The sequence below is a fragment of the Pangasianodon hypophthalmus genome, chromosome 6 (genome assembly GCF_027358585.1).
Source record: "Pangasianodon hypophthalmus isolate fPanHyp1 chromosome 6, fPanHyp1.pri, whole genome shotgun sequence".
NCBI lineage: Eukaryota > Metazoa > Chordata > Actinopteri > Siluriformes > Pangasiidae > Pangasianodon > Pangasianodon hypophthalmus.
The window spans coordinates 15,358,370-15,381,509 of NC_069715.1; the positions used below are offsets into that span (position 1 = coordinate 15,358,370).

At 40.7% G+C, this 23,140-nt stretch overlaps 3 protein-coding genes across 9 annotated transcripts in view; all 3 read left to right on the forward strand.

Moving 5' to 3' along the window:
- ripor1 (RHO family interacting cell polarization regulator 1) overlaps positions 1-13,905 on the forward strand; it is a 76,363-nt gene extending 62,458 nt beyond the window's left edge. For 2 of the 4 annotated variants that reach the window (XM_026927222.3, XM_026927221.3), the window contains exons 12-22: positions 305-428; positions 2,841-3,788; positions 4,883-5,013; positions 7,275-7,425; positions 8,428-8,563; positions 8,837-8,998; positions 9,319-9,477; positions 9,766-9,962; positions 11,394-11,477; positions 12,181-12,271; positions 12,493-13,904. In XM_026927222.3, coding sequence (XP_026783023.3) covers positions 305-428; positions 2,841-3,788; positions 4,883-5,013; positions 7,275-7,425; positions 8,428-8,563; positions 8,837-8,998; positions 9,319-9,477; positions 9,766-9,962; positions 11,394-11,477; positions 12,181-12,271; positions 12,493-12,584 — 2,275 coding nt within the window. In that variant the 3' untranslated portion in view covers positions 12,585-13,904. Of the gene's footprint in view, positions 1-304; positions 429-2,840; positions 3,789-4,882; positions 5,014-7,274; positions 7,426-8,427; positions 8,564-8,836; positions 8,999-9,318; positions 9,478-9,765; positions 9,963-11,393; positions 11,478-12,180; positions 12,272-12,492 lie in introns of all 4 variants that reach the window. The other 2 variants (XM_026927220.3, XM_053234829.1) reach the window with 1 other exon arrangement.
- Positions 13,906-14,365: 460 nt separating this feature from the next.
- On the forward strand, positions 14,366-22,021 carry ctcf (CCCTC-binding factor (zinc finger protein)). Of its 3 annotated transcripts, XM_026927165.3 has the most exons (13): positions 14,410-14,543; positions 16,066-16,153; positions 16,426-17,010; positions 17,108-17,450; positions 17,570-17,740; positions 17,844-17,977; positions 18,246-18,366; positions 18,522-18,671; positions 18,773-18,933; positions 19,047-19,229; positions 19,348-19,480; positions 19,595-19,804; positions 20,045-22,021. In XM_026927165.3, exons 2-13 carry the CDS (start codon positions 16,130-16,132, stop codon positions 20,272-20,274), a joined length of 2,445 nt encoding a protein of 814 aa, XP_026782966.3. In that variant the 5' UTR covers positions 14,410-14,543; positions 16,066-16,129; the 3' UTR covers positions 20,275-22,021. The 3 variants fall into 3 exon arrangements, with proteins under 3 accessions (XP_026782964.3, XP_026782966.3, XP_026782969.3); XM_026927163.3 differs by lacking the exon at positions 16,066-16,153 and having other exon boundaries at positions 14,366-14,543; XM_026927168.3 differs by lacking the exons at positions 14,410-14,543; positions 16,066-16,153 and adding an exon at positions 14,554-15,356.
- Positions 22,022-22,161: 140 nt separating this feature from the next.
- The window catches only part of carmil2 (capping protein regulator and myosin 1 linker 2), a 46,469-nt gene continuing 45,490 nt past the window's right edge, over positions 22,162-23,140 (forward strand). For both annotated transcript variants that reach the window (XR_004578337.2, XM_026927303.3), the window contains exon 1: positions 22,162-23,043. Coding sequence is in view for 1 of the 2 variants with exons in the window: in XM_026927303.3 (XP_026783104.3) it covers positions 23,007-23,043 (37 nt within the window). In the remaining variant the exon portion in view is untranslated. The remainder of the gene's footprint in view (positions 23,044-23,140) is intronic.

Consider the following 23,140-nt stretch of genomic DNA (forward strand, 5'->3'; position numbering starts at 1 on the left):
CTTTATCTCAAATCTAAATTTTTCTAGCATTTAATGGGACAGATCTGTGAATGTATGTAAATGTATAAATGTGTAAAAACCATAAAATTCAAATTGTCCCAGTTTTTCTCGTATTCAGAGTTTACAACTATGAGTTTTTCTCATATTCAGAGCTCCCAGAGTTTTTTCTCAAATTCAAAGCAGAAGGCAGTAATGAATGTTTTGTCAGTTAAAACATTTGAACTCTAACATAGTTTGGTGAAACTTTGATTTTACAAAATCAGTTATGTTTTTGTCTAAATGTTTTTTTCCGTCTCTATCACAGTCCATTTGACAAAGACGACCAGGCCTCCACAGCCAGCACAGTGAGCAAGGCTCCTACAGTGAATAAACGGTTCTCCACCTACAGTCCCCCAGATACGCCATCTCTTCGAGAACAGGCATTTTATGTGAGTGTCTTGCCTCCTCATAATGTCCTTCTGTACATGTTCATCCGAATATGCGTTCCTTTGCATTTCTCTGTGCCATTTTATATTTAATTCCTTTAACAGATGACCCATCAGTTTAGGAGATTTAGGTATCTCTTTAATGTTTAATGTGGTGCATAAATCAAATTTATGATGTAGACCTAGTTGTCAAGGCTGTTTTCTAACATAAGCATGAGGCAGACTACAGAGGAATCCATCAGTTCACTCTTAGTGTTCATAAAGCTGTACATTATGGACTTCTTTCTTGTTAACACCTTGCTATTGTCATCGCTAGTTATATTTTAGTACTCTATTGTTGTGGATATCTGAGATTCTCAGTTTTTTAATGAGATTGCCTACATCTAGCTAAGTGTACCATTGAGAGTAGTCATGGATTCCTAGTGAATCCAATTCTTAGTTTGTTTTCATCATGCTACAATGCAGTCCGTCCCACGGAGTTTGCCATCCAAGCAGTGCTGGTCCCTCCTGGATGTGTTCCGGGACGCGCTGGCCGAAAAACTGTCTCAGACACATAGCTGTGGTGATGTCTCCTCCATCAGCTTTGGACTGTCTCGCTTGCACACCCACGTAAGTGCTGCTAGTTGCTAGCAGCGATTAGCCAGTAGACGTAGTGCAATAGGTTTGCAGGTATTGTTTTTGGCTAACAATGGTATTATTGTAGCTGCAAGTGCTTCTAGTTACTAACTAGCGCAGCTTTGTAGTTCTGTGTGGCTTTAGATCTGTCACTTTAGTGGGTTCTCCAGTCCAGGTGGTGGCAGTTTGGAAGCTCTTTGTACTCAGGAGTGCGTTGTTGTGTATATTCATTGAAGCTTTGTAGATCTGTGTAGTAGAAGTAGTTGTAGGTTGGTTGTAGTTAAGTAAACTAGAACTCCTTAGCAAATAGTCTGTAGTAGAGCATTCTTGGCTTGTATACCAGTACACACTTGCATGCACACACAAACACACACACAGTCACACTCGCACAATCTAAAATCGCATCCAGTGATTGTCATTCTTTTATTTTGTGGGGTGACAGAGTGGCTGCAGCAGAAGTTAATTAGAGGCAGCGTGTTAGGTGTCTGGGCCTGATGCCAGCCTGCAGTCAGCCTGAATGAAGTACTGGGAGAATGATCACACTAATGCCCGAGAACATCGAGACCGTGCTCCCTTATGACTCCATCACACATTTACTCTTCTTTCCTCCTGTGTCTCTCTACTCATTCCAGTAATATGAAATTAATTAGAGGAGACAGCATCCATCTAAAGCACATAATTACTGTGTTATACCTTTCCCTCGTATGCTTTTTTGTTTTTCTTGCTTTTCCTTCTAATGTCTATTCCTGTTACATAAAAGTACTTGAAAGAAAGCATTCATTAAAGGAATGCTCCTGTGTATTTATACCTAATCTCAGTCCACAGCTTCTGTAGTGTGTTTGTGATTACTCCTTGTAAATTTGAAACGCTTAAATTACGCAACTATATAGAGTCAGATGTAGAAGTATGCATACCCTCAGGACAAAATGAACAAGGCAAAGAGATTTATTTCACCCAACAAGATAGTCCTATTATCACAGGTAAGAAAAGTTAATAATAGTGAATGGTAAGATGAAAGTAGTAAAAAAGAATTATTTCGAAAAGTATCCCACCCTCCGCAGTAGTCCATCTTCTTGATATATCTGTTATAACTGTGCCAGACATCACACGCTGCTTTCTTAAGATCAGTCCTGGAGGCTGAGAGGATCATGGCAAAAATTCTTTTCAAAATATTTTTCTGTTGGTTGTTGTCTTTTGTAGGATACACCCATGTTTTTTTTATATGTGTACATTTTCCTTTTTCCCCAGTCAAATGCCATAGGGGTGCTAACTTATTATTTTTTTTATAGCATATGTTATCAAAGTTGGTTTTATGTGGTATTATCCAACTTTTCAATACTGAAGCAATACACTACAATAAACATGACTGTGGTTACTTGCACTTTCACTTATGTGGTATATAAGTTCCATTAGAGGCAAACTGAGGCACACTGTTTACGTTCCATAAAAATTCTTCCCTATTAAACGTAGTGCCATCTCTGATAGGACATTCTAAATTATGAATTTTTAGAGCTTAATTTATAAATACCCTTGAATAAAGAATTCGTGAACGCATTAATGAAACCACGTTTCACACTAATGTTTATTGTCTGCCCCAACAACTGCCCTTAGACTTTCGTTCTAATTGAATTTCAGGTAAATAGGTTTTCTTTTCTCAGTATGGGGAAACATCATGCAGCTATGTGGTAATCACAAACACAATACAGATGCATAAGATAGAGGTTAGGTTAAAAAACTTTCCTTTTATTTTTATCATTCTTTTCCCTTTGTCATTTTCTTTCTCCTTCTCCCTCTGTGTAGAACATGTTGAGGCGGCAGGACGAGTTGGAGAATGGTACAGCGTGGTCAAACTCCTCTGAATCCTCAGACGATTCATCAAGCCCTCAGCTGTCCCAGGGTCTTCGTCATGCCCACAAGAATCTGGTGCAGCCTGAGGTGCAGACCTCCGCTCCTGCCATTGACATCTCCTTCACCCCCCGCCAATCATCCACCTCCACGCCCACCCGGCTGGCCAATCAGAAAGAGGAAGATGAAGAAGAGGAGGAGCAAGACGAGGAACTCCGAGCAACTACAGTCAAAGTCACCACGGAGGCTGCTGGGACACAAGCTGTGCCCAATGGCCACGCCCGCTACTCGCGCTCCCTGAGCCATATCAGTGAGAGCAGTGTGGATGCCGCCTTGAACGAGAGGCCTGCCGGGGAATCACTGGAACCCGGCGTAGTCGTGGACATGCCCCTGAGGGCTGAGCCATGCTCAGTCATTCCCGAGCCAGAAGTTGACCACCACACTGTTGATCTAGTCACACTGTCATCATCCAGCTCTGACACCACAGCCCCTATAGCACAGGAGGTCTCTGATTCTGCTGCTACATGTGAAGAGCCTACAACACATCCACACTCTGATTCCTGCACCAATAGTGAAGAGGACTCTACCTGTGCCTCTGTTAATACTGAGGTCTCAGTGCAGCAAAGTAATGCTCTAACCCCCAGAACTGGTGACATAAAACAGTCCCAGGACACACAGGACCTGCCCAAGACACACACTGTGTCCGTACAGGCCAAGAAGCCTGGGACTGAAGTAGATTCTTGCCCAGGAGATAGGGAAAAGATGGAGGATACTGAGGCAAAAGACAGTGGCCTGGAGGAGGCCCTCAGTGCTCTTCTTTCTTCTCTGGATGACTACAGGGGTCAGTTTCCAGAGCTGCAGGTGCTGGAGCAAGAGCTCCGCCTGCTGGAGGAGGCTCTTACTGTGAGTTAACAGTATGCTGTACTTGTGCATGTTCTTACATTGGGAATATTCTTGAATATTGTTACTGTAAAAATATATGTTAAAAGAAACATATAAGATGGCAGCATGCTGGTGCAGCAGGGACAGTTCCAGGGTCCCTGGTTTCAATCCTAAACTCGGGTTATTGCTTGTGCAGTTTCACATGTGCTCCGTGTGTGTGTGTGTGTTGGTTTTCAGCGGGTTCTTCAGTTTCCTCCCACCACCTAAAAACATGGCAGTTGGATACGCTAAATTGCCCCTAGGTGTGAATGGCTGTGTGAATGTGCGTGTGTATGGTGTCCTGTGATGGAGTAGCTCTCATCCACAGTGTATTCTCGCCTCACATCCAGTGTTCGCAAGATAGGCTCCAGATCCACAGCACGCTTACTCAACATAACTGAATGAATGAACATATATGGTCCTTCATGCTGGTGCCCATGATTTTGTAGGTTTTTAAAGATGTATTATAATTTTTTAAATCTATATAATCCTAAGGACAAACCATTTCTCACACAGATTATAGTTACATATTATAGATAGTGTTAGTTCTATGCTTAAATCGTTTTGATCAAAGCAAATGTCTGTGATGGTTTGTGTGTGCATTTCCATGTCAGTCTCAAATTTGATTTGTAGTGTTTCTCTAAGATTAGTATCTACTGCCCTCTGTGTGATCACTGACGCCAGTGTGTTATACAGAAAAGAAAGATGAAAGAGGATGTGAAAGTAGTTTCTAGCTCTAGTCTCCCTAGGGACCAGGCTGCCGCCCTTCCTGCCCCTGAACGTGTTTTTGTATGTTAGATTCAGGGTGGTACCCTGCTAGAAATCCTTGACTCATTATGATAATCATTAACATTTTATGAGAATGGAGTGATGTTTGTTCAGTTCACAAACTGGTCAGAAATCATGCTCAACTAAACATTTGAAATTTGTGAGTTTTTTTTTTTTTGCCATTTATTATATACCACTTTTGATTTGCCATTGATTCTAGCTATACACGTGGAACTGCAACGTATTTTTTAGGTAAAAATGTTTACAGAAAAATAGAATTATAGAATTGTGGTTGTGTGTCTGTGTAGGGCCGAAGTCGAAGTCGAGCCTCCAGTGTGAGCTTGACGGTGGAAACTGCTCTCGAAAGCTTCAGTTTCCTCAACATATCAGATCTGGAAGACGAGGAAGAAGATTGCGAGAGGCCGAGCGTGACAGACAGGTCAGAGCTTCTGAAAGTTTGTTGCCAGAAAAAGACAGCAATTATTGGTCATTTGTTTTTCCAGGAAATGGGAAGCGATGCACATTAGGGTAATGCAATATTGCCATCTGGTGGCTGATCAAAACTGTACACTTTGTCTATGATGCCATTTTTTCCCTTTTAAGCATTTAGCAAATAGAAACAAATTTCTATTGTGTATTCTTAGAAAAATTTACAATTTTCTAATGCTTATGTGTGTTTGTGCGTAAGACATTTGATATAACCAGCCCATTGAGCTGTACGGAAATGAAGTCTGGGATCCAATTAGTCCATAGTCGTACTTGTTGGGATCCCTTTGAGAATTTGAGTGAACACCCCAACCATGAATGCAGGGCAGCATTTTACTGTTTCCCGCTATCCATAAACATGGAAAAAGCCGTCAATTTTTGGATGCACTTAGATTTGTCCTAATGTAACGCTTCACTTTGCACTGAGGAACTGCAGACCCAAGAGCTAAACCCTGAAAAGCTCGTTCTGAGGCTCACTAACCCTGTAACACAAAACACAGAGCACAGACCAGGGGGTATTCCACGACGCAAGCTAACTCGATATGCCAGGCTTATTTCAACACGCCCGGCTAATTTCCATCAGTTTCAGTTCTACAGACAAGGCTAATCATAAGCCCCGCTGAGTTACTTTTGAACATGCTTGCTCTGTGTCTGGTTAGTTTTGAAGCTTAGCTTAGCTTGATAAATTCTATTGGCCAAGCCTCTTGGTTTCATAGTCCTATCAGGCTGAAACAATTGAAACAGTTGTTCTGCAATCAAAGCATAGACAGAATAAAATCTGGCTATACAATCTTATACAGTCCCCTCTGAAGGTATTGGAATGTCAAGGCCTTTTTTTGGTTTGTTTGGTTTTTTGCTATACACTTTCACGTCTCCACGTCAGGATTGAAACATTATTTATTTGTAGCATGCTCATTCATGGCATCAATAAATCTCATTTCAGTAACAGGGTTTAATTAGGAACGTTCATAACAAATCTTTGCTAACAGTCATTATAAAAATATTAAGTCACAATTTAAAACACAAGAGTCAGTAATATTTTAGAATTTATTTCCTGCAGTAGCGGGATAATACAGGATTTAAAAAAATAAATAAACATCTCTAAAATTATATGAACACAGTACGCTAAATAAAAATCTGGTCTTAAATTTACAAAAATCTTTACTTTTTACTTGAGCTCAAGTTTGTATTAAGCATGTTAGTTTTGACTCTAGAAACAATTAAAAAAAATTCTTATATTATTTTGTATTTGTTTAAATGTGTTCTTACACATTTGTCACGTTGTTTCTGTCATGCTGCTTCTTGAGCTTTGTTAAATGCTTTGTAGTAATTTGCAGTAATGTTTTTGTACTCCTTGTATAATTTAATTATAACTTCGCTGTTCAGCTGGAGTACTTTCACACTGGCAAGTGACAGGCCATCATTCATTTTCTTTGTATGTGTGTGACAGAGAGCCAAGATTTCATTGACAGCAGATGAGCAGTAATATTCGAATTGTAATTCTTAATTCTGTGCAAATTAGGCATGACACAGTAAAGTGACAAATCCAAATGATTAAAGAAAAGTGACAAATCCTGTGCATGTGGTCCAAAGCTTCCTCAGTTCCCCACTCACAACTTTAGTTCCTACCTGCAGTTAGTTCCTAAGCACTCGATACATACCCACAAGAGACAAACTACAAGTGACATGAACAACTTGTCACTTGCTATTGTGAACGCAGGGTAAGTCAAACCAAATATCTGATAAACTAGCAATGTGAATCTGCAAGCGAGAGTGTTATCAGGCCCTGGACAGAGTATATGGCTCAGTGCCCACTGTCTCACCTCCTATAAGGGTAGGCAGTGAAACAGCTGGCTATCCAGAGAGGAGAGACTGTGTGCTTACTGCACGAGACAGAAACTCCAGAAATCTACAGATCTCTCTTGGGAAGGGGGACACACACACCACAAAATGCAAAATGACAAAATGTTACTGTCTGAGAGATAGTGAGTGCCACATCAACACTCCCACCAAATCCCTCCAACTCCTACACCATCCATACATCCATATTATTATGGATATTTGTGCTGTTTTTATTAATTGATGTGGTTGTTTTTCTATTCCTAATGCTTTGGAAATTTCGTATTATATACTGTCATGCTAATAAAGCTACATTAAATTGACTTGCATTGTGCGTATGTGTGTTTGTGTGTGTGTTTGTATGTGTGTATACAGCTCTCAGCCAGTAGCAGGTGAGAGTGTAGCAGTGGATGATGGTTGTGCACAGAATTGTTGGGATGCTCCGTCTGTTCCTCTCAGCACTCGCCACCAAGCTCTAGATCAAACTCTGCTCATCCATCTACAGAACTGCTCCACCCAGCTGCTGGTGAGTCGATATGATCAAACCCTGATGCACTCTGGAGCCACTGTCTAGCAGAAACAATCGGATAAAAACCAGCAGTGAAATCATGTTCTCCGTATGACTTGTTGCATGCTAAGATATATAATTCTAAATAAAGAATTAAATAAAAAATGCGGTTACTCATTGCACAACAAAATACAAATGATTCGTTCTACCCATTATGGATATAGGTTTACTTGGTTTTTATGTATGCTGACTTGCCCAAAAATTTAAATATTACATTGCACAGAAATTCAAAGCTATTCCTTGATTAGCTGTGTATGTACACCTAGTGAAACCTATTGATATTAGATTTTAGCCTCCCATTTAATATCACAACCAGCCATCACTGTACTTATACTTTTAACGCATGTGTTCAATTCAGTTCAATTCAATTTTATTTTAACAACAGACATTGTCACAAATCAGCTTTACATAAATAAAGAATGTAATTCAGAATATAAATTTTAAATGAATGAATTTATCCCTAATGAGCAAGCTAGAGGCGGCGGTGGCAAGAAAAAAACTCCCTGAGACGATATGAGGAAGAAACCTTGAGAGGAACCAGACTCAAAAGGGAACCCATCCTCATCTGAGTGCTAACAGATAGCGCAATTATAAATAAATCCTTTCTATAACTGGGTACTATATGGACAAATAGTGCAATTGTGTAACCAGGAAATTCATTACAGTTTTCACATGAAGTCTGTTTTGTTGAATTTATCCACTTTTCACTGATGGAGACTTGAGGGCAGAACTGTTCGTAGCAATTGCAGTCCTAACGCTATCATTGCAATTGTAGTCCTAAGCCATCATATCATAGCATCATAACTGTTCATATAAATTGTGGTCCAAACCATCTTCATGGTTTTTAAGTGGTACCATCTTCAGTAATCTCAAAGATATATATGTTGTATTCCATGTTTGTGTGATTAACAGTCATTTTGAGTTGCTGTATGAAAAGCTGTGTGTGTGATGTCTGTGCAGAGGCTGGGTATGTTTGGGCCGCTGCGCTGTGGGGAGATGTACGCTCTGGATCGGCTGCTCCGGGAGGCTCGGGTAATGGAGCTCATTCGCCTGGCTGTCCAGGATACAGTGAGGAGTGACAGCCAACCTGAGGAAGGTTAGCCCATCTGAAAGCAGTACTGGCAGAAAAATGTAGCTCTTGGACAAATGCATTTGGTGTTGTGTGTTTGAATTGTAAACGTAATGGTTTTCTTACTCGATATCAATACAGTGAAGAACAAAGAAATATAAAGAGCAGCAATGGATAAATTGTTTGGGTATGGTGAAACAGAAAATGAAGAAGATGATGATCAGCCTAAATTCACATTCTGTGCTCATACCATCTTTTTTCCTTATTTTCTCTGGGTGGTGTGTGTGTGTTTGGGAACAGTTGTTCCACAGTTAGAGCAGTGCCAGGGGGCTGTGTTGCTATGGAAGCATTGTACGACTGGCTGTGGTGTATTCAGCACTTCCACAGAGGCCTTCCTGCAGACGCTGAACAACACTTACACAGGCAGAATACCAGAAAGAGGAGCCAGCCTTTCAGACACAGGTGTGTGTGGGGGTGGGTTTAGTTGCTTCATCAAGTGTTCATAATAAATCACCAGGCGAGCGCTGGTTTCCAAATTAAAATAGCTCTGCGATGAATCATTTGATGTATGAAATCTTATGCGTGGAAGGAATTCTGTTTTATTTCACACTGAATACTAAAATGAAGAGTTTATTTTATTTGCTTAGGGATTTCTTTACAATAAGCACAAAGCACCTTGATACCTCACTCACCCACTCCAAATATACTGTATATCGAAAGGGAGGCTTCTGATGTATATGTTATCAGATAACAAAAACCAACATGTCACTTCCTTCTGTTAGTATTTATGCGTCTAGTGGAAAGGATTTTGGAGAAAAAGCTGCCCAGACGATGTGGAAGTGCAGCTAAAGAGATTCTCACAGTTTTCCAGTTCTGGAGCTACCTAGAGGCTGAGGGTGTGCGTGAACTGGAGACACATATAACCGAGCTGGCTGAGGAGGGTATGTTTTATATGTCTGTTTTCTCCCCTGTGTATGATCATCTGACTGAAGGTGCAAACTGGGTCATTTGCTGCTTTGTCTTATAGTCTTATACCTCATTTGGCAGCAATCAATTGGCCATTTGAAAACAGTTTAGCTACTTTGAATTCAGATGCTTGCCACACCCATCCTCTCATTATCACCTCATTTGCTTCTTGTCTCTCTCTTTTCACCCTTCCCTTCTCCCTCTAATCTCCCCCCACACAAACACTGGTCCATTTTTTCCTCCCCCTCTGGTGTCGGTTGCAGTCTGGCTGGTGCAGTGTCTGCAGTCTGGTGATCAAGACGTGCTGCTGAAAGCCCTAAAAAAGCCCCCGGAGTGCAGTCTGAAGCGTGAGGGCCTGCGCGCTGTCAGCGTACTGCTCAGGGACCCACGGGGGAAGGTGTGCAGCAGCGCCAGTTCTCTGTTACGCAGCCTTGCCGAGCAGCCACGCCACAGAGAGAGGGTACGCCACGGGAACGGGCTGTTTTAGGCATGAAAGTGTAAACTTAGAATTTATTAGGGCTTGTTTTTAATTATAAATAAGGGTGAGTTCTAATACACTAAAATAAATACCTTATCAAATGAAGTGAATATGGGCAATATGGACACAGTTATTTCATTAAATATAATATTCAGTATGGGTTTTTTTTAGATGTTTTTACACATTTCAAGCTTTAAATTTTGTTTTATCGGCATATGACTTTTCTTCTTTCTGGAAATAAATATCTGCCAATAGACTATTACATGCTTGAAATTATTCAAAAAAAGTCTAGAAATAGGTTTAATAATTACATATTTGTTTTGCTGTAATCTTATAAATGCTAAGATTTATAAGATTACAAGATTATTTTTGCAGTATATGTCAAGGTGTTTTAGTGGAGAGTTTACATTAAACTTACACCTACTTATACTAGGTTTAAAGGAATATTGTATCACTTGCGTTGAATTGAATTGGTTTCTTAGCTAGGGGAAGCTAACTTTAATTGCACAGAAAGACAGAAAACAGGTATACTGTATAATCTAGGTTCAATATAGAGAAGGGAACAAAACTGAACTGAGTGAAGAACAGGAAAGAGATAGAGCATAGGGAAATTGATACACCTGTTAGATTAAATTAAATGAAACATACATCCAAAATTTTATTTCTATTTTTAACTAATCACAAAAACACTAATAAATTTTTTTTTGCTTTGCTGGCTAGATTTTTAAACTATAGGACAACATGCTTTTAGTAAAATGCATGAAGCCTATTTCATCTATTCACAGTTTCCTGTATAATTTTACTATATTTATATTATTTACAGTAAATGTACTATAATTAGAGCACTCAACACCATATTTACCAGAAAATACTGCTTTTAAGAAACCTTACATCTACTAATGAATTTTTAATATCTGTATATCACACTAATAAGTAATGTTTTACTTCCGTAGTACAAGTTGATTCATTTCTGTTAGCTCTTGAAAAAGGTGTCTGCCAAATGCTGTAAACGTAAATGTCTTCTTTGTGACATTATTGAGTGCATTTATACATCAGAATTTAAAATGACTGGGTTTCAACAGTTAACTTGAAGGTAAATATGAACAAAAAGTCTTGTTTTGTCCTCAAGAACTGTGCTTTTATGCATTCAGTTGTGAAAGTCAGGAGCTACAGAAATATATAACTCACCCGAAAGTTTTTATAGTGCGAGCATCATTAAATTCTTGGTAATGTGTAGAAAGCTTGAAAAGAAACAAACCACAGGCTTAAGGTTATGTTACCACCTGCTTGCTACACCACCAGTCCTCAAAGACTCCATGTTCATTTTCTAACTTTGATAAAGGGAAATGCTCAGGTTTTTTTAAATTATGTCAGACTGTATGTTCACTGAATCTCTTTATTTGTGTGTGTCAGGTGCTTGTGAGTTGTCTGGAGCTGCTGGAGGATGAAAGTGTTGAAATCCGCGTGTGTGGCTGTAAAGCACTTGCATGTCTAAAGGTCAGCCTGCTTATGTGGACTGTTCTCATCGTTTTACATTTTCACATTAGATTTTCTTAATAAATGAGCTCTCACCTCTTCTCAGCTGATACCTCCAGCATTATTTTGAAAGCAGGTTATTTTTATGGCATACATGGATAATGTATAGCATAAACAATTCTCAAACCTTTTGTAACAAGCGTCCCCTTTACCTGTAAAATAAGTTTCGTGGACCCCTTCATTACTCATTTTTTTAAATGAACATAATCCACCTATTCAGATATTATTCACGTGTGTACACTTCTGGTTGTTTATTAGAGATAGAGAGCTTTTTTTCCTGAAATTTCAACTGACAGAACATATCGGGTACAACTGATATTGTAAGGTTACATGTTCTGAATTATTGAGCTTTGGATTAAACCTATTCAAATCAAGAGACCAGTCAAACTGGTGGATGATTATAAGTACTTAATAATAATAACATTGATAATTATGGTTTGTGATTTCCATCACTGTAAATAAATAAATAAATAAATCGCAGACCCACTGGCTATTACAGTATGTTAAATTTGGCAACACTTTTATTTCCAGTGGAAATAATTTTGTGGTTTTCATCCAAAAAACATTACGATACAGAAAATATTGATGAAATTGTAATCATACAGTTTTGATGTATGTAATTTATGGGGAAAAAAAAAACCTTCTCATGGTATTTGTATGCCAGGCCAAAGAGAGCATTGAGCAGCTGGTGTACCTGTGCCGCACAGACAAGGAGGACGTACGAGATGCCGCCAAACAAGCTCTGCTGGTGCTGGGTAGGTCAGAACACCAATGGATATGAATGCAATTTGGATAAAAAATTGAAAAATCACAAAAAGAGACAAGGATGGATGCAGAAAAAGGAACAATAAAAAGAAGACAGTTAGCCATCAAATAATAGATATCAGCTCTGGAAGAAAGACTTGAAGTTTCGGTCATTAGCAGCTGTTTGATTGTTGTTTTTACTGTGTGTGTGTGTGTGTGTGTGTGTGTGCAGGTGAGGAGGGGAAGATAGCCCATCGGCATGTGGAACAGGATGGAGTCTCTCGACTTTTTGCTCCTGGCAGCATGGCCAGCACTGCATTTTAAGCACCATCAACCTGCAGAAACTACAGACCAGTGTCTCCTGTGTACTCAGACTTGTATTCTTGCCAATGAAGGACTCATGATCAAACATAGATCACACTGTTCAAATAAAACCCCAATCACCTTGCTACACAGAGTGACTGCGGACGTTTCAAATAATCAGTGGACACAAGGACACGTGAATGAATCTGATCGATAAGCTACAAGTTAAATTCGGTTAAATGATACAGTGGAAAGGAGATGATGAACGAGCGAAGAAGAAATGTGCTACGATGAGTGTTTTGCTGCCTTGTCACTCAGCCCAGTGGTTTTTGCCTTCACAGTTCAGCAGAAGCTGGGCTCAGATGAGTGCATGAGTTCATAGTGCATGCATGGACACATTTTTACTTGGCTTCATGCTCATTGACAAGGGCAGGGGAATTGAAAGTGTTACTTTCATGTGACCTATTTAACAGGGGTGCACTTTTTAATCTGATGATGAGCATTTACTGAAGCTTGGTCGTCTTCTTAACAAAGTGTGCTAGTGTTCATGTTTGTCAGGTGTAAGTGGGACAGAGTTCAGGTGGTCAGAGTGGGTGTACGTGTTTCCAGTGAAGAGTGTCAGTATAACTGCCATCATTCCAGACTGTCACTATATATGCGTTACTGATACAGTAATCTGTGTACCTGTTTTAATTGTGTTGTATTTTTTTTTTCTTTTGAAAACAAACGTTTACACTCAAAAGCAAATCTAGGCCTGCTTTGAGTGCTAATGACTCCTGAGATTCATGTCAAGTCAGTGGCATTGTATCAGAGGGGGATATCTGCTGTAAAAACAGAGGGGTTATTTTATACTTATATCCAAATATGATTAGTATTAGTAAAATGAAAATATATGGACTATGATGGATTTTGCCTTGCGATAGTATAGTGCATGTAATATTTAGACCAGGCCCATTGCATACTGAACAAAAATTCAGAGCGTTCCTCGAGTGCTGCTAGACACACAGGTTCAGAGCTGGAATCTCACTTTTAATTTCCTAAGCTCTTCATCTGAGTTTAGGTTAAGACTACAGAAGAAGAGAAAGCCTCCTCAATGTACAAGTGCCTCAAATGACTGGGGAGTGATTGTGTTAAGAGAAGTAGACTTATTTAAAGTGAAAAAAAAAAAATAGCAGTTGATGACAAACTGTAATACAGATTTAATTATATTTTTTTCTTTAAAGACATACAGATTGTGCAGCATTGAGGTGTTTTTTTTAAATAAAAAAAGTTTATTGTTTGACAAAGATCTTGTTATCAAATGCAAAACAAGACTATTAAAATTTTAAAAAATAAATAAACTTTGTGTGCTGTGCTTGAATAAATGATGTTGCATAATGTGAACATAAATGGAGCATACTTACAACCAGTTATTAAATATGATAAACACATTTTTGTTTACTGAGTTTTATGAATATAAACAGTTTATGAATATTATAAAAATATAAAAATTATGGTTGTTATAAATACATAATAATAGCATAGAATTTAAGACTAATGTATAGAATTTAAGATTTTCAGTTTTTTTCGACCAGGGGGAAAAAAAATCCCTGATCAGATAGTATAATTGTGAGAAGGCCCACATCTACTTTAACACATTTTAAACACCCAGCATATGAAGCTAACGCGCATAAATGCTCAGTGAAATCCGTTGGAGAATAACGCATGAAATTTAAAAGTGCTAGCGCCCCTTTTGGCCAATCGGCACAGCGCTGTGTTTACACCCCTCCCTCCACCCCGTCGCCACCGCCCCCCTGCCTGCCGCGCATGCGCAGCAACCGCCTCGGGCCGCCATTTTGTGCGGAGCCTACTCTGCAAAAGCGGGAGAGGATTAAAACCAGCGAAGGGGAAGCACGCAGTTGTACTTCGCCTCGTACTAAAGGAAGAGCGGACCGCGGGCCTTGTGTCGAATTCAACGAGAGGATAAACAAGCAAAAGCAGGTAAAATAGTGCCACTTTTCCGAAAGGGGGGAGTTTTGCAGGATCTTTAATCGGCCTCTAGGTGTCACGATGGGGCTCCTGGTCCAGGCGGCTGGCGGGGGGTGTTTGTCTCCCTCTATCGTTATCGAAAATTTAGCAAAAAACACTTATAACCCAGAAGTTCGGGGTTATGCCCGATTATTAAGTGCTATTGAACTTATATCAGACGGCATTTCGGCGAGATGCTTCATTTTTACACTTCGATGTTTGCTCCACTCTTTAGGCCAGGCGTCCATTTTCTTTTTCTTCTCTTTGTTTCCGTGACAAAAACCCGCCGTTTCTAGATGAAGCAATAGCTTAGCCAACAAGCTAATACTACCTCTAAAAAGCGATAGTTTTGAGTCATGTAGTCGCACAAACACCACAAATACGACTATAATACAGAATAGAAATGTATATTCTTCTCTTTTGGTCGTTTTGTTGTCCAGACGGCGGTAACAAACTGGCTAACTCACTAGCATAGCTAGCTAGCAGTTTGTTGGCGCCCCTCCTCAACCGCGATTCAAACCTGCTCAGCCCTTCCTGGCCCATTACACAGCGCGCGCACATACACTCGAGCAGCCCGGTGATCTGCCCTACTGAAACTTCCAGCATGATGAGCTCGAGTTGTAGTTTCCCCCTCTTCATCTGTCCTCGAAATATATCTCAGTGTCGAGCAAAGTGAAATGCCGGAATTGTTAGCTAGCTTGCGGTTGTTTGCTAGCCAGCTTGTTGCGCAGATGAAAATCGGACGAGGAAGACGCGACGCTCAGTGAAGCCGACTGCTGATTTTAGGTGACTGTACACATCGTGCTTCCCCGGAGTCTTATCTAACAGATTTTTCCAAGCTTAAGGGCATCTTAAAATTCAGTGATCGTTGATCCCAGAGGAGTGCTGTATACGTTCATTGACCGCTCGCTTATTGAGACACTAGCCACCTCAAGCAACAGACGACTGAGGGGATAAAACTGTGGAGAGCTCCCTCTACAACCCGGCTGGTAGCGGTACAAAAACGCTGTTAACCAGCTCAGAATGCCCTCTTGCTGTAGTGGAAAATCTTTCAGCATAACTCAGTGTGTGTGTGGCTGATGACTGACTGTGCTTCTCCGTCGAGTGATAATTTGGGGTGTTTTCACGGAGCCTGGTTTTGGCGAGTACATTAGTAAGATCAGGAAATGAAGGAGTCATAGCAGGGCATGAGACGGATCAGATGTGCCGAGAGCATAAACTGGCAGAAAGTACCAAAGTAGCTTCGAATAAAAGTTGCACACGATCTGTGCTGCATCAGAGCTGAAACTAGTATTTACCCATCGATAGGAGATAAAGCACCTGTTAACGGCTTTCTTATTGTGGTTTGATTACACTTTTGATGCTGGTGAAATGGAAAAGGCTGTACGAGAAGACTAACCTACAACACATCCTGTTTAAAGTTCTTATTTACATTTTTTTTTTAAAAACTCTTTGTTAACCCTGTGTTGATTTTATTCTGTATTTTGTTATGAAGAAGGAAGGTGAAAGATAGCTCATTCACCGAATGCAGAGAATTGAAGAGGCAGGAGAGTAGAGAGATGAAGTACACATTTTTGGTACAGGTAACCTCAGCAAGTCAGTAAGTTGTAACATCACACTGACACGCAAGTCTACCCTAGCGAGTCTCTTGTTTCTTCGGTAAGGTTCTGTGTGTATGTGCTTTTGTTTCTTGAACTTGCAGAATGTATGTTAAATACATCCCATGTTAGGAATGTGTAGAAGTAGTGTAGAAGTGTGTAAGAATGGGTGCTGAACGGACACACCCAATACATCTTCAACACAACGAAGACTTACTTCATTCTTTAATAAAACCATGCTCTGTTTTCCGTCGAAGGTAATACCCATGGAAGGGGGACCGACTGAAGCCGTGGTGGACGAGACGGGGGATGCCTTCAAAAGCAAGGATTGTAAGACGTATCAACGGCGGCGTGAGGACGAAGAGGTTGAAGCTGAGCTGCTGCAGGCTGCTGGTCTAGAGGCAGTAGAGCAGCCCGTAGCTGAGGGTGAGGTGACAGGCGCTGTGGTCGATGCGCAACAGCAGCTGGTCGAAAGTGTGGTGAGTGTAAACAGTGGCGTAGAAATGATGGTGATGGACTCGCTGGACCCGGCCCTGCTGCAGATGAAGACAGAAGTGATGGAGGGTGCCATGGCTGCTGGTGTGAGTGTAGCCGGGGCAGCCCACGAGGCCACAGTCACCACAGTGGATGACACGCAGATCATCACCCTGCAGGTGGTCAATATGGAGGAACAACAACTGGGCCTGGGTGAACTGCAACTAGTGCAGGTGCCTGTTTCAGCCGTGCCCGTCACTGCCACCACCGTGGAAGAGCTGCAGGGAACGCTGGTGGATGCCACTGCCATGCCCAAAGATGGAGAGCCTGTCATCTGTCACACGCTGCCACTCCCAGAGGGCTTCCAGGTTGGTCAATAGTCATTTCATGTAGCTAAATAAAAAATGAGTTTATTTGCTGGTTAGGGTATGTTTTCTTGGGTTATCACGAGGCTTGTGCCCACAGGTTGTGAAAGTAGGTGCCAATGGAGAAGTGGAGACTGTGGAGCAGGACGAGCTCCATGGTCACGAGGAGCAGTCTCTGCAGCAGCAGGAAGAAGAGGAGATTCCTGAACCCCAGAATGATGACCCCACTTGGGCCAAGGATCCTGACTACACACCACCTGTCAAAAAGACCAAAAAGACAAAGAAAAGCAAGCTGCGTTACAACACAGAAGGAGAGAAAGACATGGATGTGTCTGTTTATGACTTTGAGGAGGAGCAGCAAGAAGGCCTGCTCTCAGAGGTTAATGCAGAGAAGGTTGTGGGCAACATGAAGCCTCCAAAGCCAACCAAAATCAAAAAGAAGGGTATGCCATCCAGTTTTTATATATTTAATATATATAATATAATGTGTGTGTATATAATATAAAAGAACAACTCACTTTGGGCTTTTAGGAATGCTTTTGCAATGTGTGTGCTTGTCCAGGTGTGAAGAAGACATTCCAGTGTGAGTTGTGTAGCTACACCTGCCCGAGACGCTCCAACCTCGACCGCCACATGAAGAGCCACACGGATGAGAGGCCGCACAAATGCCACTTGTGTGGACGCGCCTTCAGGACAGTCACCCTGCTGAGGAACCATCTCAACACACACACAGGTGTTTTTCTGCTTCCACACTCACTTCTGCTCTTATTTTCAAGGCTCATGTTTTAGAAAACAGAGTAGCTAATTTTTATTTTTTCCCTCCCCTTTTTGGACAGGCACCAGACCCCACAAATGTACCGATTGTGACATGGCGTTTGTGACCAGTGGTGAGCTTGTGCGACACCGTCGCTATAAGCACACCCATGAGAAGCCCTTCAAGTGTTCCATGTGTGATTATGCTAGTGTGGAGGTATGTGAAATGAAGTATTTTGAAATGCTTTGTAGATAATGTACGAGTTTAGAAGCTTTTTGCTAGAAGTTATATTTTGTTAAAAGAAGGAACGGTGAGTGTACTTAGACAGTGTGTTTCATGTTGTTCAGCCTTAGTGATATGTAGTGGTGTTCTGGCACAAGCTTCAACAAGTAATTAACATTTTTTTTTTGTTCATTTTATATTTATTTTGGATTTTACCCTAGTCTTCAGCCCTAATATATTGTTACCTTGTTTTGTAAACCAGGTCAGCAAGCTGAAGAGACACATTCGCTCTCATACCGGAGAGCGTCCATTCCAGTGTAGCTTGTGCAGCTATGCCAGCAGAGACACCTACAAGCTGAAGAGACACATGAGAACCCACTCAGGTTTGACATCCATCATTCCAGCACTTTGATTACTTGGCAACACATCATGCATGTTGAGAAGAATTTGGAGTTAAACCCAACTGTTGACTAACGAATTAAAAAACAAATAAATGAATAAAAAAATAGCAACCTTTAATCCCCTATTGTGTGTTCAGGGGAGAAGCCGTATGAGTGCTACATCTGTCATGCGCGTTTCACCCAGAGTGGCACTATGAAGATGCACATCCTGCAGAAGCATACCGAGAATGTGGCAAAGTTCCACTGCCCCCACTGTGACACTGTCATTGCCCGCAAGAGTGACCTGGGTAAGACTGTCCTCCTTCCGCTAACTTATACCATGCACAAGGGGAAATGGTGTGCGTTCATGTTCTTCATAATACCTCACCTGGTTCATATAACATTTCAGGTGTGCATCTGCGCAAGCAGCATTCCTACATCGAGCAAGGCAGGAAGTGCCGTTACTGTGAGGCTGTGTTTCATGAGCGCTATGCTCTCATCCAGCATCAGAAGTCCCACAAAAATGAGAAACGCTTCAAGTGTGACCAGTGTGACTATGCCTGCCGACAGGTCAGCCACCTCAAACAGTGCTCTTATATTAATAGTCAATAATATGTTGCATGTCTGATATCATTACTTTCTAGTGGGGAAAACTAAAAAAAAGTGTCTTTGTGTCCTGTTAGGAGCGTCACATGGTGATGCATAAGCGCACCCACACTGGGGAAAAGCCATATGCCTGCAGCCACTGTGAGAAAACTTTCAGACAGAAACAACTCCTGGACATGCATTTTCGTCGTTACCATGACCCCAGCTTTGTCCCCACTTCCTTTGTGTGCTCCAAGTGTGGCAAGACTTTCACACGCAGGGTATGCAAAAGGCTTTGCTACTTGCATGCTACATATTTATTAAAAAATAAAAATAATAATAATAATAATAATAATAATGTGCCCTAACATGTTTCTTTAAAAAAATATATAAAAACAGAACACCATGGCCAGGCATGCTGAGAACTGTTCTGGACTGGAAGGTGGAGATGGAGAGAATGGTACTCCGACCAAGAGGGGCCGTGGTGGCAGAAAGAGGAAGATGCGCTCGAGGAAGGATGATGATGACAGTGGTGAGTGACTGTTATGGTAGTGTCTAACGCTTTATCTGCTCAACAAAGACTTTAAATTTGTGGTCTTTTGCACTGCAAATGGAGTAATGTTACTTACTGTGCATCCTATGTTAGATGATCATGGAGAGCCTGACTTGGATGACATTGATGAGGAAGAGGAGGAGGAAGACGCTCTTGATGATGTGGAGATGGAGGTGGAACAAGCTCCACCAACTGTCCCTGTCCCCGCCCCTGCTGAGCCGCCTGTCAAGAGGAAACGTGGCCGACCTCCCAAGAATCCTCCCAAAGCTTCCCCTGCTAAGAACTCAGCCATAGCACCTATTGGTAATTATCATGCTTATCTGTTCATTAAATGATGACCTCTGAAGGCCAATTTTTTTAAAATTTATTTATTCTTTTAAATCATCAGATTTTGGCACGAGACAACTGCAAATAAACATGGTTCCTGACATGGCTATATGTTGTTGAATCAAAAACTTGCATTATGAAATGCCAGCTGTGTCATGCTTTGGTTTTTAAAGTAAATATTCTTTATGAATTAATAGTTAATCTTTGTCTTTGCAGCAACTGCCATTATCCAGGTGGAGGATGAGGGCACAGGAGCCATTGAGAACATCATAGTGAAGAAGGAGCAGGACGGCGTGGATTCTTCAGCGTCAGCATCAGCAGAGCCTGTGGTGGAGGAGGTTGAAGCAGCAGAGGGAGGAGTGGAGGCAGAGCAGCTCTCTGTCCCTGAGGCCGCACCCAATGGAGACCTCACCCCTGAGATGATCCTCAGTATGATGGACCGGTGATGTGCTCTCCCAGGCCCAATATCCACACGCTCGTATGCGTCCTCTCCCATGCTGTCACCTCCCTGCCTCACAGAACACAGCCAAACTCCTTTCTGCTGTGTTCTCCTTCAGTTTCTGATCTGTGGAATGAAATATCCAATGGTCCTTTTTCACTCTTAATCTTCACTTTAATTTGTGTTTTTTTGTTTTTTGTTAGTTTTTTTTTTTTTTTTTTGTTACATGCTTTAGACTCATGATGTCAACTGTGCATGATGCTTTTTTACATTTTCAGTTATTAGTCTGATTATTGTCCCATGTATACCATCTAGTGTGTGGCACGGGTTGCAGAGATGCTTATGTGCAAATCCGGTGACTGTAGCTGGTTCCTCATATTTACTGTAGTGAACTGCGCACCTTTAGATGTTTTTGCCTAATTAACATGCCGATATTCTTTCAGCCTCCAATCTATTACATTACCATGGCAATATTTGAAAAGTAAAAATTGGTGGGCCTGGTCAAGCCTTGATATTTAGACTTTCTATCACTGTTGTAGAATGGGCATTTTACCCAACAAATATACTTTTAATATCTGACACATGTGGCAACTTTTATTCTCTGTTGCATTTCTTATTGCTTTCACTGATTACAGTTGATGAAAGAGAGAAAAGCTTAGGAATATAGATATAATTGTATGGTCTGGGAGGATTTCCATCCATCACGTTTGAAATAACTAAAAATCTGAAGTTGATAACATTGTACAAAAGAAGAGTAATCTTGGCAGGTCTTGCGTGTAAATACGTTTTTTTATTTTTGTTTTATTATGAACATTTTAATCCTTTTCAAGTGAATTGATGACATTGAATGCTGACACAATGACATTTTAAACAGTAGTCATTTGAAAACGTGCTCCTTAAGAATTTTAAATCTTGACAAGGGCGTAATGGCATAATATCATGTAAATGCCCCAATCTGTTTTTCCTTGGTCTTGTACAGCTTCTAATGTCACCTGGGTTTGTTTTCAGCTTTTCAGGGAGGGAATTAGATATTCTCCTTTATGATTGCTTAAGATAGGAAGATAAGAGCCTATAGCTTGTTTCTGTCAGAGCCCATTTCTATGTTGGTTTCGAGACTTATAAAGGTGAGCATAACTCTTGAGTGGTGTAGTGGTAACATGTAACTGGGCGACCAGGGTTTAGATCCTGACGCTGTAAAGGAAGGAAAAAGGACAGGTGGGGAAAATTGAAAGTCGGCCAATGCTAGATGAGCACTGAGTCCTGTAACTTAGTGCAGGCTACGCCCTAACTCTCCGATTGGGTATGACTGCTGACATGATAACAGATCAGAAAAAGGTCTCTGTCCATAGCAGCTTTCTCACATTTTTGTTCAGATCACATACAGTCCACACAGCTTTAGCTTAATGAAGCCATTTTGATTCATTCTGTTATGGAAGAACTATTTGCATAGAGTTAGTTCATAAGAAAGTTCACATTTAGAAGGACTGTTATTTTCTGAACTTTTTTTTTAATTTCCAGATTCAGAATGTTTTCCCTACTTGTACTTTTTCATTTACATTTCTTTTCTTTTGTTAAGCTCTTAATTTTAGGTTGATGCTTTTTCCTTTTTTGTACCTAGCAGTAACTGTGTGAATTTTACAGTGGTCAGAAAACCAACATATAAAGACATTTATTATGGCTGGGTGGGGCTTTGAGGGAATAGGAAAAACGTGGAGAATGTATTGCTGTACAGCTAATAAAATAATATTGTCCTATTCTGTTGTCATGTGGGTTTTTTCGTTATGTTTAAAGTCACTGCTGTGAAGTTTGTCTATCCATGGCCAAGCAAATCAAAGCAGCGTGATTAGTTATAGTCAGCTCACCTTGCATCATTTGTCTTCTTCTAATATCATAAGATCTGCTGGGAGGAGAGGTAGAACATAGCAGGACCTGAGGCAGTACTACATCAACGACTCTTCAATCAGACCCCTATTTCTTGACCTCCATATGGATGGCATTTACAGATAATAGAAAGCGTACCTGGGAATTGCTCCTTTTAACTAAAAACCCCAAACCTGCCTTTCATCTGAGTGTTTAAAAAAGATAACCAATCAGAAAGAATCAGTCTATTGGTTTTGTGAACTGAATGTAATCTACTTTTCAGCAGAACAGGAAGCATGGAGTTCAGGGGGCTTTTTTTTTTTTGCTATCTTATGCCAGAGGGTGCTATTGTGAAAACTGATTAACCCTTCCTTTGTAGAGAATGAGGGGAGAAGTAATCTCATCAGCCACATGTTGATTAGTCTTTGATGAAATAAAATCTAGTATATCTAAAACGAGTCATCTTTAACCATTTTATTTATTCTAAACTGCATACACTCCAAACACTAATAAAGTAACTCAAGCCAATAAACAGATGCTGAGCAACTGAAAAGTAATTAAAGAAAAATTTGACCTGATGTAGTTAGTGTCTCTATAGTAATTCCTAGAGTAATTTCTTTTTGTAAGCTTTTATTATCTAAAAAGCTTGCAGAAGCACTTTGAGAACACATGTGTAACATTTGTGTAATAGGCACCCTTGTGTAGTGTAAGCCTAAAGTTATCACTTCCTGTCTCAGAGCCTGTGGTTTTTATACCATGAGCATGAATCACAGTGCAGCAGGATGTGAGTGTATATGTATTTCACCTGCACTTTGTAAGAACTGCCGTTGCTGGCCTCTTATGCACCCTGTTCATGCACACAGAGCAGATTAAAGTGTGATGGCGTCTCCAACAGAGGTTCCCTTCTGCCTGAAAGGTATACAGCTTTAATTTAATATTGCTTTTACAGTTGTTTTGTTGTAATCCTAAAACATATTTTTTATAGACATGGTGATTGTGTACCATTGATGTGG